The sequence below is a fragment of the Camelus ferus genome, chromosome 12 (assembly GCF_009834535.1).
Source record: "Camelus ferus isolate YT-003-E chromosome 12, BCGSAC_Cfer_1.0, whole genome shotgun sequence".
NCBI lineage: Eukaryota > Metazoa > Chordata > Mammalia > Artiodactyla > Camelidae > Camelus > Camelus ferus.
This window is the reverse complement of record NC_045707.1, coordinates 8291292-8311016: the sequence shown is the minus strand read 5'-3', so window position 1 is coordinate 8311016 and position 19725 is coordinate 8291292. Positions and strand designations below refer to the sequence as shown.

The following is a 19725-nucleotide window of genomic DNA, read 5'->3' as shown; positions in this document are numbered from 1 at the left end:
GACTGTAAGTTTTTTAATTTGGATGGAAAGTAGGAATCCAACTTTTTTTTTCCCCCAAATGGGTAAACAGTTATCCCAACGCCAATTATTGAATTGTCCATCTTCTCCTCACTGATGTGAAATGCAAACTTACCATATACTATAATATACTAAATTTGAGGATCTGGGTAGATTGTGATGGCTTTCACTGGTCTGTTCACACATGTGTTACTACCTCTTTGGGTTAACTAGCTTTTGATATGTTTGAATGTCTTCTTAGTCTGTTCTTACAGCTCTTTGGTCATAAGAAGTTTAGAATTAGTTTGTGCAGTAGAAATCTAGTTAGTATTTTTTTACTGAGATTGCATTGAATTCATAGATTAATTCAAGGGGAATGGACTTTTCATGATGTGAAATATTCCTATCCAAGAACACAGTATGTCTTTCCATTTGTTCAAATTTTCCTTCATAGTGTTTTGGAGTTTCCTTCATACAGGTATTACACATATCTTTTGCATTTATTCATACTTACTTCTTTTCATGCTGCTATTGTATAATAGAGTCTTTCTTCCTCTATATCTTCTAACCAACTGCTGTTTAAATGATAAAACCCTGTGATTTCTAAATATGAATTTTTCACTCAGCCACCTTCCTGAAATTTCTTATCTTTGTAATACTTTTTCAGCTGATTCTCTTAGGTGTCCAATTACGCCATTTTGTAACAATGATAATTTTATCTCTTGCTTTCCAATTTTTGTGCCTCACTTCTTTTTCTTTTCCAGTCGTGCTGGCTAGTACCTCTAAAATCATCTTTAAAATTGTCAGGCAGTCTTACCTTCTTGGCTTTAATGGGGATGCTTCAGATATTTTCTCAATAAGCCTGAGGCTGACTCTTTGGAAGGATATATTTTTTTCATGATAAGGAAAAATTCACTTGGAAGGAGTGTTTGTTGAGTGACTGTTGAAGGGATTAGTGACACCACTGGGAGTGGTGGGGTGGGGTCTGAGCCTCCATCTCTCTGATGTTGGAGCTTGAATGTTTTGCTACCATGCCATGCTCCCTTGAGGGAAGTTGCCTCTTCCCTTTGGTCAGGCAGGAGATGCAAATCCCTTGACTGTCATCCAAATCTCTCCTCCTCCCACCAAGGCCAGCTCCCCCAGCCTTCCTTCCTCAAATGCACTGGTGCTTCCCCTGAATATCTTGCCATCTGCTCAGACCTTAGAATAATTCTATGTGAAGTAGTTCAGCAAGCTTTGTCTGTCACGAGGGCTGGAATCAAGCCTAGAACTTGACCTAAGCCTTTTATAAGACCAAAGACTAATTCCCTGAGTGCGGAGGGCGGTGCCAGGACTGGGGTTAGGACCCTGAAGTGTTGTAGTTGCCGGCTGAAAGCCAGGCAGAAGACAGAGGCTTGGCAAGGCGGCCAGACTTCTCCGAGGCTTCGGTGGGTGGTGACTGGGATCCTCATTCTGAAGCCCACAGGTTTCTGTGCTCTGCACATTTATACAAGACTCACACGGAATACTCCACCATTTCAGCACAGTGGGTCCTGTCTCCGGATAATGAAGAGTCTGACCACAAAACAAATCCCTTTTCTGGGGAGGCATGGAAACACTGAGGAATTTTAGCTTAGCTTTTATTCTGGAAACTCAGTGAGCATTTGCGGAGCACACGGCACGGGACTGGCTCTGTGCTCAACCCTCTGAAGGCACCTAGCAGCGCACCCTTAGCCCGCTTTACACACAAGGGAGGTGGAGCCTGGAGAGGCTGAGTAACTTGCCTGACTGAGGCAGCCAGTCAGGGTGGAGATGGGAGCTAACCAGAGTCCAGAGGCTGCTTTAATAAATCTGAGACTTCCACCGATGGAGGGCCTAGAGCAGCGACCCCTCTGCAGCACCGTGGACATCGGGGCCCTGGTCCTTCTTTGTGGGGGTCGCTCTGTGTGTTGTGGGACGCTGGCCACCACCCACTGGACCCTGGCTGCACCCTCTCCCCACTGACTGGATGTGACAACCAGCCACGTCTCCTGACGCTGCCGAGTGTGGCGTGCAGGATTTTCCCAGTTGAGAGTGCTGCTCTGGAGGGGTCCCTCCTCATTCAACCTCGCAGAGCGTCCCACCGCCCCCGTCCCTCAGACATGGACAAACGCCCCGAGGGGGCCCGCGCCTGCCCAGAACTGGGTGTGCCCCTCACCCTGGCTGCACTGCAGTCCCAAGCTTCGTGAGGGAGGCGTGGTGCTTGGTCTCCCGCCTCCAAAAGTGTTTAAGAAGGTGGGAGCCACAGAGTTCAGAGGAAGGAGCATTTCCGGGACGAGTTCCTTGCAGCTTAAATATGAAATGCCAGGGGAGCCGTGGGGAGAGGCAGCAGGAGCTGGTGGGGGGGTGATTCCTGGGCTGGGGGGCAGAGGGGGAGGAGCTTGGGTTTCCTCCTGAGGGCCCTGAAGGCTTTAAGCTGGATTTGTGCTCATGCGTGGTGCATGGGACAAGGACCTAGGACACCACAGAAGCCGTGAGGGTGACTTGGGCAAGGCTGAGGCCCCGCTGAGGGGAGGGGCCAGGATCACCCAGGAGATGACCAATCCAGAGCTCAGAGCAGAGGTGCTGGAGGCCCCCACTGAGCTGCCTGAGTTAGGGGGCCTTGTGGAGAAGGCCTGAGCCCAGGGAGCTGGACCAGGGCCTTGTGTCCAGCCAGAGCTTGGGTACAGAGGGGACAGCTGGAGGATGGGCCACAGGGAGTAGGAGGATAGGTCCGTGAAGGGGGTGGGACAGGCCTGCGTGGCCAGGAGGTCCTGAGTGCCCTGGGGATGTGAGGAGAGCCAGGTGGAGTCTGCCTCTGGGACCGTCCTGCCCTTTGGGCCTCTGACCACTCTGGGCAGGATGCCTGTGTTATCTCAGCCCTCACAGCTACTCTGAGAGGAAGGAAGAAGGGGCTGGGCCCAGGCTGGTGAAGTCACCTGTCCCAGCCACAGTCAAGGTCAAGGGACACCGGGACCCTAGTTCCAGCCAGTGGGCTCTGCCACCCCCAGGTGCATCTAGAAAGCAAGGGCTTGTCTGGCTGGGGGACGTGCCAGTCCTCAGCCGAGAGGCCAGATGTTCCAATATCCCTGAAGGTTCGTGCCTGCCGGCAGCCCATCCTTACGGACCAGCACAGCCGTGCCCCCCGCTGGGCTTTATGAAGACGCACGGGGGCCATCAGCCACAAGGGCTGCCTGGCACACACCCGCCCCACCAGTGAATCAGCCGGGAGGCGGGGAAAAGGAGAGTGCTCTGATGACTTATTTATTTGTGTTTTCTGGAGGAACAGAATGGTCTGTTTTGGTTCTGGCTGCCTGGCAGAAAGACAGGCAGAGCGAAAGAAGCAACCTCGCCAAGCCCACCGCCACGGCGAGATGCCACTTGCAGCCACTCAAGCAGAGCCCCTGGTGTCCAGGAGTGTCCTGCACACCTCCCCATGCCAGGTTCCAGAGGGATGCTAGCAGCAGCGACCACCCAGGGCCGCCAGGGCACAGGGCGAGGGGGGTGCGGGGGGTCAGCAGTCAGCTCTCCCCGGGGGGCGGAGGTGGAGCAGACTGGAGTCCTGTGCAGTCTGTGGGTGTTCCTGCAGGCGGACGGCTGCTGGGGCTGGGCGCACGGGGCAGGAATCCTAGGAAGGCAGAAGGGCCCTCACGGCCTCGCAGGGGGGGTGATGGCGTGTCGCTCTTCTTGGGCTGCAGTGAAGCCTCTTCCCCCACACTCTGTCCTTCCCCAGTGTCCAGAGGTGCTCCGGCCACGCTGACGGCCTGACGTGTGGCAGCTGGTCAGGCCTGAGGACCTTACGTCACTGTCCAACATGCTTCGAGCTCTGAATCCAGCCTCTGAGCTGGGTCAGAAGTTTCTGGATGTTCTTGTCAGTCACTCAACCCTATCAAGCCCCGTTAGGCATAAAACCGACATACACATAGTCAGCCTTGTAAAGACTAAAAAGGTTCTCGAATCCGTGAGGTTTCCTAGTCTGAACTCACCCCACCAAGCCAGGGGTGGGGGACACATGAATGTTTATGGGCATTTATTGGACCTCCAGGGGCCTGACTTGCACTAAATCCTTTCGTCTGAGTAGAGGTGTTATCTGTGAAGAAGGTCCCACTGGCCTCATTATGTCAAGGCTGAGGCACAGAGAGGGTGAAAACTTGCCTGTAGTCACACAGCACACAGTGGCACAGCAAGGTCTGGGGCAGGTGTATCAGTCATCCAGGCTCAGTTATGCTGAGATAATGAGCAGCCCCAGGGGCCCTGGGGCTCAAGACACAGAGGCTGATTTTTGACTCATACCCCATGGTTTCCTCGGGTCACCTTGTGGCTCTGTGCACGGAGCATTCTGTGATCAAGCAGTCCCCTCCAGGGCAGGATGTCCCCAAGGCAGAGGGAAAAGAGTGATGGTGAAATTACAAGGTGACTCTTAAGCTTCTGCTCAGAATCACTCTGACACTTTCGCTGACCTTTTTTTGGCCAAAGCACGTCACGTGGTCAAGCCTGTTGTCAGCAGGGCAGGAAGAGGTACAGGGACAGACCCCACGGGCAGGCCTGCAGGGAGGATGATAAGTATTTCGGTGGTAGTGGACTCTGATTCATTAGCCCCAAGACCACACTCCTCCACTGCACTAGACAATTTCAGTTCTACTGTGTGACCTTGGGCAAGTCACTTTGCCTCTCTGGGCCTAGATCTAGTGAGCACTCTCTCTGTGCTTTAATCCCAAGAGCCAGCACTCACTGGGTCCTTTCTCCTCCAGGCCCTGTGTCAGCTCATTAAGCCTCACAATCACACCATTAAGTAGGGCGAATTATTCCCATTTTCCAGAGGAGGAAAGTAAAGCTCGTTTTCCTGAGATCATGGAGAGAGAATTGTGCTGAGCTGGAATTTGAATCCACACAGGCCTGACCTCCTTGGCCCAGAATTTAGTCACTAGGGTTATCAGCTTGTCACACTGACCCATGTGTGGGCTCAGTGCTCAGATATTCTGGGTGAGGTTGGCTGAGGGGCCACCAGCCATCTCCTGGCCAGCCCCGGCCCAGCCATGAGCCCTGCAGCCATATTCCTTTCTGATACAGTGGCCTCAGGAACTCACCTCCTCCATCCTCGACTGGGACTGCCCATGGGTGGCGATGGAACTTCCATCTGGCCACAGCCAGCTGACGTAACTGCTCCTGCCCCCGGAAGGTCTTCAGTGAGATTCCTCCATCAAAGAAGGTTTTGTTTGTTGCTTGGGAAACACCAAAAGAATCTGAATCTGTAACTCTCCCAAAATACACTGAAAAATTGGTATCTGTGGCTTTGGCTGGCTTCACATCTTGCCCCATAAAACAACCTCCATTTTCTTCTGCCCTTTATAAAATGCATACACACACACACACACACACACACACACAAAACAAAAACCCCTGCATCTGGACGAAGTTAACTTCCAGATCACGTTTTTAAATTAAATTTTAAAAACCAGAATGCTTCCAGCCAGCCAGCCATGGAGGGCAGGCTCTGGAAGGTAGGGGAGCTGCCCAGGCTGGGCATATAAAGATAACCCGACCCTCGATTCAAGGAGCTCTGATCTTGAGATGCAGACAGTCCTACAAGGCAGCAAAGACAACAGAGTGTGTTCTGGGAAACCCAGTGGCTTTGGGAGCCCAGGGGAGGGATGGGACCTAACACAGGACATCAATGAAGGCTTCCTGGAGGAGTTGGTGGCAGCACTGAGACGTGGGGGCAGGGCCAGCTGCCTGCACAGGAGGGAGGGAGCAAGTTTCAGGCCAAGGAGCAATGTAGACAGAAGCCTGGAGGTGGCTTGTTTGCCCAGAGAACCCTGGGGGTGCCTGCCTTAAATGATATGATGCTGTGGTTGATGGTGTGTGCTCTGGAGCTGGACTGCGGCGTGCAAGTCCTTAGTGGCTGTGAGATCTTAGACATGCCTCTTAATTCTCTGAGCCTCAGTTTCCATCGTAGGATGGGGATGATGACAGTAATACTTCCTTCCATGTATGTTTTGAGTGTTGAATGGGCTGAGATGTGTAAAACGTTTACAGCCGTGCACACCAGCTGCTGCATGTGTTGCTACTATTATTTCTTAGTCCTGGTGGTTCTAAGCCCAGCCGCATTCCACCTCCCACCCCCAGCTGGCGTCATGGCCTCCCTCTCTGTGGGGCAGCATCTGCAAACAGCTGCCCACCTCTCCCTCCCTGCTCCCCTTCCTCAGCCCCCCGCGGCTGCTGCCATGGGAACCACCGAGGAAAACCTGATGCTTAGAGCAACTCTGTGGGGGCTACAGGGGAAGCTGCAGAGAGGGTGCTGGGGAAAGCAAGAGTGCCAGGGGCTGGAGCCATGTCCTCCTCCTCTGTCCATGTGGACGTCCCCCAGGACTCCAGCCTCAGCATGCCAGACAGGGCTGCTGGCCTCTATTCTCTGGCAGGACTTCTACATCCAGATATCTCCAAACGAAGCTAGCTTCCCCTTGAAATAAGGCAGTTTGGGGGCCTGAGCTATCAGTCATTCACACTTTAGTATGAACAAGCCCCTGGAACAGCTGCTGCTGCCGGCCTCCTAGAAGTGGTAGCTGGAGGTGGGGCCACAGAAGGGATCAAAGGTGCCACGATGCAGAATTGTTGGGTTACTCATTCCTCCAGCAGATACCAAGCCCCAAGCACCTGCCAGTCCTTCCTCCACTTGAGGTGCTCGGGACATGCAAAGCCTCCCCTCGAGGAGCCCCCAGGGTGGGGGTAGGAGGCATTCCATGCAGAGGGCATGTGTGAGCGAAACTCAGCATCCCTGCCTGGGCCCAGCCCTGGCAGGGGGCTGGAGGGCTCCGAGGAGGGCAGCCCCCTGTCTCCCTGCAGAGGCCAAGGCTGGCAGGGGTGAACCAAGCTGGAAAGATCCAGAATCTGGAAACTGAGGCCGGGAAGGGCTTCACACCATCTCCTCCAGGCCCAGCGACGCACGGCGTCCCCCGAGGCCACACAGCAGAGCCGGGCCAAGGAGGAACCAGAGCCAGGCCTCCTGGCTGCAGGCTCGTGCTCCCCAGCTTCAGCCACCACCTAGGGACCTGCCGTCGGGACCCAGGGCACCGAGGGGTGTCTGGTGAGAGTCAGGGCAGGTCCCTCCCACTGGGCTGTGGGCAGCGAGGCTGGACGCTGGCTCTGCCTCCCAGTAGCTCCTCCTCTTCGCCACCCGCCAGCGCACACCCACCTGAGCAGATGCCCACAGCAGGCAGCAGATGGAGGCGGTGTCTGAGTGATTAATAAATCGGTCCCTTTAAACAGCCGCAATCTCAGGAGAGCACTGTTCAGCGCTCAGCAGCCCAGCTGCAGTACAAGTCCAGGAAGCAGCCCTCCCTGGGTGCTGGGGAGACTCAGACCGTACAGCATAGCTCGGGTGGTAGGGGAGGGCTTGAGGGGCACTCAGGCCAGAGGAAGCGCCTGACCCAGCCGTGCAGGAGGGGCAGCGTGTCTGGGAGGCTTCTGGGGGAGGCAGCCTCCAAGAGTCAGTGGTAGAAGACCAAGAGGGGAGGAAGGAGGCAAGCAAACAGGAAGTGCTGGCCAGGCCAAAGGCACAGCCTGTGCAAAGGCCTGGCGTCCTGGGCAAGCAGGGCATGCTCCCTGGAGAGGAGGCAGCTTGACCGGGAGCCAGCTTCCCTTCAAAGAGGGGCCAGTGTACACTCACAGCTCAAAACCCTCCAACATCTCTGCTTCTGGAGGGTGGACTAGCGCTCAGCGTGGGAATGTTGGGTGCAGGAAAAAGAGAATCGATGTTGGGGGGCAGGGGTGACTCTGAGACCCCCAGCCACACAGTCTGGTGGTGCCTGATGAAGAAGAATCGGGGAGGGGACGGAGTGGGGTTTGAAAGGCATGTGACTGGTGGACAGACCAGTGTCTGCTGCGTGGGGTGGGGGGAGGGCTCCTGAGAGGGAGCAAGATGGAGCAGGCTGGAAGGGAGCCAGCCCTGGGCCTCCCCCAGGTGTTGGGGGGGGCACTGGCTGAGTTCCATGAGGCACTTGGGGGTGCGAGGTGGCCCAGTGTGGATGCTGAAGACCGGGAGGTTGATGGCTCTGGAATTTGGGTGGGTTTGTCCTAAGACAACAGACTTCCTGAGTTTGCCCTTGGTCCAGAAAGATGGGGAGGGTCTGGCAGGAGAGGGGAAGAGGCGGTGGGGATGCTAAGAGAGCCTCCCAGGTGGCAGGAACAGCATAAGCAACAGCCAGGAGGGTGGGCAAGCAGGGGTCCCCCATGGGAGACAGCTGGCAGGGCTGGGAGTGGCACCAATGGGGGAGGAGGCATGAGGGTGAAAGCAGGCGCCACTGCATCCTGAAAGCCCCGGATGCCCGGCTGAGAATTCCTTCCAGAGGGTGTAACAGTGTGGGGGACCCCTGCCCAGGGAGGTATCTTGGAGGGGCATGCTCGGGGAGGCGGCACAGGGCAGTGGATGGAGAGGAAGTGGGGGTTGGCATGAGCAGAGGAAGCAAGATGCCCTGCCCCCCAAAGGGGCTCACCATCCCCCCTTCTGAGACCCCAAAAGAGCCTCTGTGCCGCATTTTAAGATCAACTCTGATGAGCTCTGGCCCTTGGGGTCACTGTCACAGCCTCTCTCCATCTCTCTGTCTCCCCCAGCAACTACACCGCCCTGCTGGGAGTGTGGATCTACGGCTTTTTCGTGCTGACACTGCTGGTCCTGGATCTTTTGTATTACTCGGCAATGAACTACGACATTTGCAAGGTTTACCTGGCGCGGTGGGGCATCCATGGACGGTGGATGAAACCAGACCCCCGGCGGTGGGGGAACCCTGCCCGGGCCCCCCGGCCAGGGCAGCCAGCCCCGCAGCCCCAGCCTCCCCCAGGGCCCCTGCCGCAAGCCCCCCAGGCCGTGCACACGCTGCAGAGAGACAGCCACAGCCCACCGCTGATGACCTTCCAGAGTTCGTCTGCCTGGTGAGTGGCTGCGATCATTTGTCTTTGACTGGGGTTGGAAGGTGCCAGATCCTTATTGCTGCTGTGTTTGGCTCGTCGATTACTGGATTGTTTGCTTATCTTATTTGCCATGAAGGATTCGAAGTTGCTCGTGGTGCATGTGCCGGGACAGAAAATTCAAAATGTAAGGTTGAAACCATGCTTGCTAACAAAGCTCGCAAATTTCTTTTCCTTAGATTCTTGTGTGAGAGCTGCTGCCACTGAGTATTAAATGGATTGTGAGTTTCCTGGCTAACAAGGCAAAATGGGAAATTGGATGTCTTTCTAAGTTTTCACTGTCTGGTCAAAGGAAGTGAGTCGGTCTGTCCAGGGCTGAGGGATGGGTTTTTTTCAGCATGAAGTTAGTAAATAAGCGTATTGCCAGGTTCCAGCATGCACATATGTTGAGTCTCAGAAAGGCATCTGAGGCGACGCAAGCAGGCTGCTCAGTGATGGCTCAGGGGGAGGGCAGGATGCTGGCAAAGGGGATGGGACCTCAGCTGGCCTTATGAGGTGGCTACCCCAGTAGTGCCCAAGGGGTGTGTTCATGATTTCCTCTACTGTGACTCTCATGTCTGTCCATCCCCAGGCTGGTGAAATGTAGGCAGTAACTTAACCTGGGGGTCCCTGGACAGTGCAGAGCTGGTGGGGGTGGGGAGTCTGTGCATTTTGGAGCAGGAACCACTGTGCACCAAAGCTGGGCATCAGCCCCCGGCAGGAGCCAAGCTGAGGGCAGATGCTCAAGTCCAGAGGTCAGGTGTGGGGTTCAGATGCTCTGCGGGGGCTAAGCTGCAGCCACAGGCACACAGGGCACGGGGTACATCATCCAGGATGTCACAATCCTGAGGCCGGCCTGCAAGACCCAGGTGCAAAAACCTGCAACACGGGGATCACCGCCGAGTCCATGAGTTTTGTGGGCCTCCCAGCCCAGGTTCAAGTCCCAGCACATCATGTTCCAGCTCCGTCACATCAGGCAAGTTCCTTCACCCTCTTAACCTTCCAACTCTGGTGAAGGCGTGGAGAGTGAGGGTTCACACCCCCACCCCCTCCCCAGGGTTGTCCTGAGAGTCAAACAAACTGCCCTGCCCATAGTAGGTGCTCACGTGATCCTGGCTGCCTACTTGCTGGAGATGCAACCAAGCTAGTTAATGATCCTTTAAGTAGCTAACAGAGAGTGACCTTTTCAATAATGAATGACTTGAATAATTAATAAGATACACTTAAATCAGCTTGTGCTTATCGATCAAGTAATTGCCCCATCTGTCATGCGGAGATGAAGACACAGCCTTGCTCAGTTCAGTTTGACAAATATGGACCGAGCGGGTCCTCTGGGCGGGGCCCCGAGCCGGGCTCCTGGGCATGTGGAGGTGATGGGTGCAAAAGAGCCTGCTCTCCACCGTGAGGAGTGGGGAGGAGTTGGGGAGGAAACTCACAAGCCCACCCAAAACCACCGACCATACATCCACGTTGACCCTGCCCCGAAGGTGGGGTTTCCTGGAAGGTGGATCCCTTGTCACAGACACACCTGGGGTTTTTGTTACAATGAATTCCTGGGTCTCAGCCTCCTGAGCAGGCATCCTGTAGGCACTACAGTTTGAGAACCACTGGAAAATGTCATTACCCGAAGCGACGTGTTTTGAGAACTGAGAAGCTACCATGTAAACGAAGGTGTCCCCTCCCCACCTCCATCCCTCCCTCCGTGCACACCTGACATGGCGGTGACATGAGCCAGTCTTTCTGGGTTGTGGCCGTCCTGCCGGTTGTGGCCGGTTTGCTCACACTGAAAGGGACCATGCTGGTCGGTTTCTGAGTCGCTGTCCGCAGTCTGGTCCTCACAGTCCTCAGCCTCTCCCTTGCTGTTAACCCTTGCCTGTCTCTGCCTTCTCGTCCTTTCCACGTTGCACACATTGTGCACCTGCTGCGCTACGCAATCCAGATGGGGTTCAAGAACAACAGCTGCAGAGGGGAAGAGTCCCCGAGCTTGCAGGGACGGTATGTGAAGTCTGAGCTCATGGCATCTAGTGACAGACTGAGCTCGCCAGGCTGTGCGGTCTGAGAGGGGAGACGGTTCATTCCGGAGCTCAGAGCCTGTGTGTGTCCCTCCTGGTTCTCCTGTGTGCACACTCAATGGTGTTTCCATAACCGTACGATCATTTATTCAGAAACAATCATTAGGAACCTCCACGGGCGGGATGCGGGATGGGGGATCCCCAGGGTGCCTCCCAGCTCCGGCTTTGCCCTCCACTCTCTGTGTGACCTCGGGCCAGGGGCTTCCTGCTTGGGCTGCAGCCACCAGCCCAGAGGAAAGGGGATGGACTTTGACAGCTGGGCAGACCTCACCTTGCTGGGCCTCCTGGTGGGTGCCCGTGGTTCCCCGAGGTTCCAGCAGCATCTCCTGAGCACTTGCTGTGTTCTGTGCTTTGACTCTCACTCGCACCCCACGGGCTAAGCGCTCGGAGCACAGAGAAGCTTGCCCGAGGTCACAGCTGGTATCGTCGGTGCGTGATGGAGGCAGGAGCACGGAGTCGGGCTCCGGCTCCCTGCCCTCTGTGGCGGCAGGAATCCCCGCATCGCCCTGTGTGCACCTGTCTACCTTTGCCCTACCCTGGCTCTGTGCTGGGTGCTAGGGCCACAGAGACAAATGGGGCATACGAAGACGTGGGTGACCGTCACAGAATGATGTGCTCCCCCTGGGGGTGGCACAGACCATGGGGCCACGCTGTCTGAGGTTAAGCAAGCCTTGCCTGTGGGCAGGAGGGGAAGTGCGCCAGCGAGAGCACACCCAGCCCGGCAAGGGGAGGTCTGCAGCCACGCGGTGGTGGGTGTGGTCACAGGGAGGTGCCACGGTGGGGGTGGGGGCGGGTGGCTGGAGGGGGGTGGGCTGTGATCAGTGTTTCTCCCAGAACTAGCCAGAGCCTGTGCTGCTGTAATCCAAATTGTCGCCTGGATCTTCCAAACACGCGCGTTCCAGCAGCTGTGGGAGCGCTTCCCCGGGGCGTTGCTGAGACGCCTGCCCTTCAGCTCCGATCCGCTCCCAAGTCTCTCTCCCTCTCCCTCTCCCTCTTTCTACTTTCATCTCCAGAGCTCTCCGGCCTTTGTGGCCTCTCCCTCCTCCTCCCCTCCCCCATCCCAGCTCTGTATTTTGTGGTTGATCCCAGTTTCTCCAGATCCTGGAAGCGTCTCCATTCCCGGCCCACAGCCCAGCTTCTCCCCACACTGGGAGCAGGACCAGAGTCCTTCCTCTTGGAAGAAGGGGCTGATGGGGAAGAGGGTTGCAAATTCACACTCAGCACCTTGGTTCCTCGAGTCTCTGTCATGAGGTGCAGACCTCTTCTGGGGACCCCCATGCCTGTTTTGGGCTCTTGTTTGGGTCTGGGGGACTCTGGAGTCAAGACCCAGCCCTGGACCCCTCCAGGGGAGACTGAGGCAGGAGGCTTCTCATAGTCACCCCGAGGGGAGGCCCCAGGATGCTGCAGGGAGGGCCTGCGGCCGGGAGCAAGCACTGGGCCGGGAGGCCCGGCAGTGCACTGGCCTCACCCTCGTTGCCCTCAGCCGGGTCCTGTGTGGGGTCAGGCACCAGGCAGGGCCCTGCGGACACTCAGAACCCTATCAAGGAGGAACAAGGTCAGAGGACGGGAGGGAGAAGGAAGGAGCCGTTGCTGAGCGCCAACTGTTACTGGGCACCTGTCACCGGCTCCGTCAGTGGGGTTGCCCCAGTGCAATCATAAAGCCATTGCCCTTCTTAAGTGGATGATTTTTAGTGTCATTGTCACCATCAGCATTACTGGAAGCGGTGCATCTGTTTGGGGCGGGAGTCAGACAGCTCAGGTTCCAGGCCCACCTGCGTCACCTGCAGGCTCCGTGACCTCCGGCATGTATTCCCTCCACCCCGTGCCTCAGTTTCCCCATGTAGATACCGGGGATCATAAGCACCCTGAGAATTCAGTGTGTTGATCCTGGTGAAGGGCTTGGCCTGGTGGCTGGTCCCCACGTGTTGGCGATTCTTGAGGTCATCTCACACTCGGGTAAATAAACATGGTAGGGGCCCTGCCCTCCCAGGACAGACAGGGAGGGCGGAGGCAGCGTTCACCTGGGCCGGCGCAGGGCAGCCACATGCTGCTCGTCTTGTCTCCCGCCTGCCCTGTGGGGTAGAGGTGTTGAGCCCCGTTTTCAGATGTGGAAACCGGGGGGCTCGGGGGAGTTCACCGTCTTGCCCAGGTCAACCCACAAGGGGGAGACGGAGGCAGGGCCCCACCCCAGGGCCATTGGCCTCTCTGCAGGGGGGTTCGCAGAGCCACTGGAGACGTGGCCTCGCCCATGGGAGGAGGGAGGAGCTTCTGGGTCAGGAACTCCTCCGGGGCGCGTGGGCAGACGCAGCCCCCCTGCTGCCGCTTACAAAGCAGCATCGGAGGCCGTGCATCCGTGGCGCCGTAACTCAGAGCAGTGCCTGCCGCTGTGGCCCCTGCAGATGCCCGCTCCTTCCACCTCCATCACCGAAAATGCCGTCTCCTTGCCCAGCGGGGCCGGGCCGACACCGCATCACCGACCGGGAGCGCACTGCAGTGTCCCCGCCTCCAAACTCACAGCCCCTGAGTTACGGACCCGGCCTGGATCCAGGGGCTTGGGGTCCGAGGGCTGAAGTGCAGCCGCCTTCAGTTCATCTTGCGGAGAAGCTGGCTTTCCCTTCATTTAGGACATAATGCCCTTGGACTGCACAGTTTTCCGCTAGAATCCCAGGGGCTCAGTCTGGCGCCCCTGCTGCCCTGGCTCACTTCCTTCTGAAAAGTGGTGACATGCTGCCCTGCTTCGTTACTCGTAATGTCTCCTCTGTGCACCTGACACAGTCTTTCTCCCAAACCTGGGGAACTTCTCACCTTGGCCCTCCTTGCACACTTGCAGGCTCACAGGCGGCAGGAAGGCAGATCGCGGCTATGCGCACCTCCTTCCTGCCACCCTCCCTTTACCTCTCCCTCCATCTCCCTCCCCTCCATTTCTCCCTCCCTCCCCACATTCACACTTGCATCCAGCAGACACGCCAGCACTCCAGTCTGAGCTCCTGCTCTCCCTGCGCCCAAGCCCAGCTCCGCCTGACTTTCCGTCTGCCTCTGCTCGGGTCCACCTCCCGCCTCCCTGGAGCCAGGGCCACGCCCACCGCAGAGGCTTTGTCTCTGGTGTTCAGGGCACATAGTAGGTACTCAGCAAATGCCGTTTGCTTGACGTGGCAGCAGCAGAGCCACATGCCCGTAATGGTCAGGCTGTGCACCGTGGGGTGAAGTGGGGCTAAAGGAGAAAAGGAGGGGAGGCCTGGGGCGCTGCGGTGCCACCCAGGCTCCACACTGCAGCTGCGGGGAAGGGTCCCCGAGATGCAGTGTCACCCCTGCTGCCATGTGGCCGTGCTCCCGTGCATCACTGTCACTATTGCCGGCCCAGGGGAGCAAGCAGGGGCTCGCAGTCAGGCACCCCTGGCTTTGAATCCCGTTTTGGCTCCTCAAGACCTGTCTGAGCCTCGGATTCCTCATCCGTAAAGTGGGGACAGTCTCAGCCTTACCTCACAGTGCGGTTGTGAGGACCAGACGAGGTTCCAGCTGCCCTCCGAGGACCCCAGCCCCTCTCCCATTGTCCCTGCCTCCTCCCCCTGATTCACCCCACCTCCCCATCCCCGGGAGGGCTTCCGCTCCTAGCTCGCCCCCCCCCAGGCCGTCCCCAGCCCACCTCCCTTTCTCTGAAGCCTCAGGCTGCTGCTCACCTCCCTCTAAGATGCATGGAGCCAGCTGAGTGCTGGAACCCACGGTTATGCTTACTGTCTAGACACGCCCCCATTGTTGTTCCCACTGACCCTTGTAACTCCCATCCTGGGGACTGAGCTCCACGGGTCTATCATCCCTTTTACAGATAACCAAACTCAGGCCCAGAGAGGCTAGGCGACTTGCCCAAAGCTGCACAGTAAGTTCATGGGCTTGAGCCAGGGTCTCCCTGGTCCAAATTCTCCCAGAACCAAGTCTGACCCTGAGCCAACTGCAGCAGCCCCTGTCAACTTCAGAGCCTCCTCCCACCTCATCCCTGCCTCACATCTTCCACTGGAAGCCTGGCTCCACCCCCCTAACTCTTACCAATTCACACCTCTCTGCTTTAGCATGCAGTTCTCTTCCCAGAATGCTCTTCTTCCACATCTCCCTAGGGGACTCCTATTCGTCCCTCAAAACCTTCCCTGAGGTCAGGGACCCCGATCCGATCTGGAGGCCTGGGTTGCAGGTGAGGGATCAGGTGGTGACTAGAGGAGAGAGAGGAGGTTGCCCAGCCCCCAAGCCGACCCAAGGGAAAACTGACTCGGCCTGGGAGAGGGATATTTTGTGTATCTCTTCAATAAACTTTGATGGGGATTCAGCCCCCCGGGGTCTTGCTAAATTCCGATGTGCATAGTCTGGGGCGGGCCTGGGGCTCTGCCTGTATAAATAAGCTCCTGGGAGGCACTGATGCCTCCAGTCTGGGGACCATCCCTTAAATAGAGGACAGAGACGTGGCCGTTAGACCTGGGAGTGTCTCTGCAAGGTGCGCTGCGTGACTTCAGAGCCCAGATTGGCAGAAGGAGCCCGGGGTGGGGGGGGCTGACTCTGGAGTCCAGGGCAGATGCTGAATTACCTGGCCCCCTTGGCAGGAGAGGAGCAGCTCTCCTTGGTCCACCAGCCCGGCCAAGAAAGCCCTGGTCGGGGAGGGGCTTGAGTCTGCGCAGGAAGTGTCGCATCACTCAGGAGAACAAGCACAGTGACACCAAGTGCCCAGAGGACCCAGGAGAGTCCACAATGAGCTGCAGGGGAGGGAGGAGTCCACGCATGTTTCCTGGAGGAGGAGGTGACATTGAGCCAGGCCTTGCAGAGGTGAGGGGAGGTCACCTGGTTGGAACACAATGGAAAAGTCACTTCAGAGGGAGCAGCATGAGAAAAGGCCATGGTGACCCTTGAAATCATGTGGCATCTGAAGATTTTGTGAGATCTAAGGGAGGGGCAGACCCTCTTTGCCGACATTCAGGGGCTCCCCTCTCAGCCCATCACCCTCCCATCTCCTCCCTCCCTCACCTTGAATCCCCTCTAGCCCCTGGCGGAACTCATCCGTGCCTTCCCCGTGGGGTCCCTGGAGTTCACCCAACCCCAGAGCCTCCCCCCTCATAGAGCTCAGATGTCACTTTTTTCCTGGCTCTGCGGCCAGAGTCTCTGGTGTGTGGTTTCTGCAGGGAGGACACCAGCCAACGGCGAGAAATTCCAGAAAATTAGGAGACAAAGGGAGAGGACCAGAGATCGTCTTTCCTTGGCATCACATCAAATACTAAGGAGGCCTCCTTGATTGGGATTCAGAAGACAGTGAATGTTCCAGCAGGGGCTGGAGTTTCAAGTGCTCGGGGCTTCCAGCAGGATCAGGACACCCTGGCCCGTGTCTTCCCCGGCTCGGTCCTAGCTTCCTCTCACCTGGGCTTGCCTACACGGGAAGGCACCCTCGCCAACCCCCACCTGCTCTCCCTGTTTTCATCTTGTGCAAATGGCTTTGGCGAAAACCCAGGACGGTATTTGTCCATTAGTGCTGTCCCACTACCAAGGAGTACCATGAGGGATGGGGAATGACAGAAAGGCCCAGACCAGGGGCCTCAGCTGCTGTGTGTCCTCGGATGAGTTACTGGCCCTCTCTGAGTCTCAGTACCTCCTCTGGACAATAGTGATGAGAAGTGAAGGAGGGCACACGAAAGGACCCAGCCCAGGGCTGAGCACACAGTAAGGCTTCAAGGGACGTTGATCCCATTCCCAGGGAACACCCTCTCACCTCTCACCAGCTGGCCCGTCCCTCCTTACCCCAGGGATGCTCAGAGCCAAACTTCTCAGTGGAGAAGAGCAGGGGGCTTGGCCCAAAAGAGAACACCTGGGTTTGGTGCTGTCAGGGTGAATTTAAAACAACAGCAACCCTTGAGCCCAGGGGCAGCCCTGGCACGCACTCAGATAGGATGCCCTGTGTTCCTGCCCCATCCCTGCCAGAACATAAGATTGAGGGTCTGCGTGGTTCAGTGCCTCTCTCCCAGCTCTCAGGCACTTATTTGACTGAATCCTCATTTTACAGACAAGGAAACCAAGGCACAGAGAGGTTAGGTAACTGGGCCAAAGTCACCCTAGCTGGTCACCCGCAGACTCAGCATTTGAACCCAGGCAGTCTTCTGCAGCGCTGGGAGGGGTGGTGAGACGCATGAGAGGCGGGGCCGCCCAGAGCCAGAGCACAGGGTCCTCACTGCTGGTCTCAGGTATTATTTCCCTGCTTTAGCTACTTCCTCCACCAAGCAGCAGTCCCATTTCCTTTCTTTTCATGCAGAATTTTCCATCATCAAATTGCCATGCTCACCAGAGAACATGCGAAGAGGGGATGGAACAGCCTCAGCATCAAATGCGGCCCATCATCCCCTCCAACCGTCCTCTTGTCGTCAGCGCCTTGCTCACGTTATAGTTGTTGCCTTCGCACAGAAAATTATGTGTCTTGGGTTTTTAATTCAACATTATGTCACGGAGAGCCGCCTGCGTTATTGAGACGTTTTCATAAGCTGCTGCTCTAATGGCTGCAGTCACTGTCCATCGAGAGATGATGGTCCGTAACTCCATGACCCAATTCCAGGTCTCGAGCCAGCTGGGGGCTCCTGACCTCCCACCCTGCAAAGCTTCTCCTCCTCTTCTCAGAGCATCACTCCAGCTCATGCCCAGGCCCCTGGGCCCCCAGGATGAGAGGGTTTCCAGTTGCTGGCATTGACACGCCCTCCGCATCCCGGCCCAGGCGAGTGCCGCCCGGTAATGGAGCGCTCCTCCCTGAGAAGCCGGCTGCCTGCGTGCGAACGGCTCTGCCCACACGGAGCTCTGCATCTTTATAGGCAGGAAGCGGAGTGGTTAGGGACAGACCTGGGTTCAAGTGTTGCTCCCCCATTTCCTAATCGCCAGAGGACCTCCAGCAGGTGATTCAGCCCAACTGCCTTTCCCGGGAAGGCAGGGCGATGCAGTTGGACTCACGGGGTGCTGTCTGGCTAACCAAGATGTGGGAAGAGGAGAAACTGCTGTGCAAATGTTTTCCTCATTTCCGGCTTCGCGTCAGGGTATGGCAGGCTTTCTGCAATGTTGAAGACAGCTGCCGGCTGTCCCCAGGGCCCACAGCCCTCTCAGCTGAGTGCCAGCTGGCCAGAGGGTGACCAACACCAGAAAGGGTTTCACTGGCTAAGTGGGGGTTTCTGACGTGGGGGAAGGGCAATCCAGGCAGTGAGAGCAACTCGGCAAAGTCTCAGAGGAGGGAAAAGGCTGAGGAAAAGCGGGGAGCCCTCAGGAACCCCAGGTCCTGGGCGCCACTCCCCCTGGTGGCTCCCAGCCTCTCAGTGGCCACCCCTTCTCCACCCACTTCACTGCTCCCTCCTCGCCTCCCCATCCTCAGACACTGGAGGGCCCTTCCCTGAACCTCTTCTTCCTGTCTCAACCCGCGCCTGAGAACCCCACCCAACGCCACAGTTCCCGTCTAGACCAACTGCCCCGACTCCCGGGTCTGTCTCCAGCGGCGTTGCTGAGTGTTCAGTGGACAGGGCGGACCAGCACATCCAGGGACCCCAGCCCCTCCCACCGCCTCCTCAGGACAGTACCTTGGAGCCAACCTGACCCCCACCCTTTCCCACTTCACACATCCTGCCAGCGATACCCAGAAAATGAACCCAGAATCCTCCATCCGCACTCCTCTACTGAGACCAACCATTCCAGTCCATCTTCCCACCAGGGTGGAGACAAAGTCTCCTGAATCTCTCCCTACTTCTATCGTTTGCCTCCCATCCCCTGAAACATACACAGCAGCAAAGTGATCCTTTTAAAACATAAATCAAACCCCACCAATATCTTTCTCACTAGGGGACGAATCCAAATTCTTTCACTGGTCCACAACCTGATTCGATACCCCTCCCCAGTCCCTCTGTCCTCGCCTCCCCCCGCTTGCTCCAACTGCACTGGCCTCCCTGCGGTTCCTGGAGCTTGCCAAGCTCACCCCTGCCTCAGGGCCTTTGCACCTGCCACTCCCTCTGCCTGAACTGCTCTCCTCCCAGTTACCAGCACGGCTGGCTCCCTCCCCTCCACCAGACACCTGCTCAGATGTCACCTGCTCCAAGAGGCCTTCCGAGACCAAGGTTTACAAAATAGCAACAGTCCCTTGGCCCACCAGCCCTCTCTACTTTCTCTTTTCCTTTTTGGTTTCTGCATGGGGCTCACCACCTCTTTTGTGTTTGGTTTCTGGTCTACTGTCTGTCTCCTCTACTGTAAGGAATCCCGAGAGAGTTGGGACTGGTCTGTCTTGTGCCCAGCCATGCCCCCAGTGCTGTTAGTAGGTGCTCAGTAAGCAGGTGTTGACTGAAAGCATCTTCGTCTGTCTGGTGTCTGGCACAGAGTAGGCACCTAGTAAGTGTCAGACAAATAGATGAACTGGATTATAATTGTTAACAACAGGAGCGCCCGTTTACTGAGGAACCAATGAGCCAGCAGCTGCACAGACAGTGCCATTCCACACCCTCCGCAGCACAGCAGCTTGGCCATTCGGAGCTCCCTGCATGGAGAAAGAAACTGAGGCTCAGAGAGGGTTAGCAACTCCCCAGAGCTGCACAGCAGCTGAGCTGGAATTCACACCCAGGTCCAGCTGACTCTATAGCCCACATCCATGGAATGGGAGGCGGCGTCTCTACCTGTACTTCTCCCACTGTGAGAGCTACACACTGAGATGGTAGCCAAAGCATCCGGCTCCATG

At 56.9% G+C, this 19725-nt stretch overlaps 1 protein-coding gene across 4 annotated transcripts in view; it reads left to right on the top strand.

Annotated features, from left to right (window-relative positions):
- The window catches only part of SHISAL1 (shisa like 1), a 134303-nt gene that overhangs the window by 87851 nt on the left and 26727 nt on the right, over positions 1-19725 (top strand). For all 4 annotated transcript variants that reach the window (XM_032492410.1, XM_032492408.1, XM_032492407.1 and 1 more), the window contains exon 4: positions 8605-8922. In XM_032492410.1, the coding sequence (XP_032348301.1) occupies positions 8605-8922 (318 nt within the window). The remainder of the gene's footprint in view (positions 1-8604; positions 8923-19725) is intronic.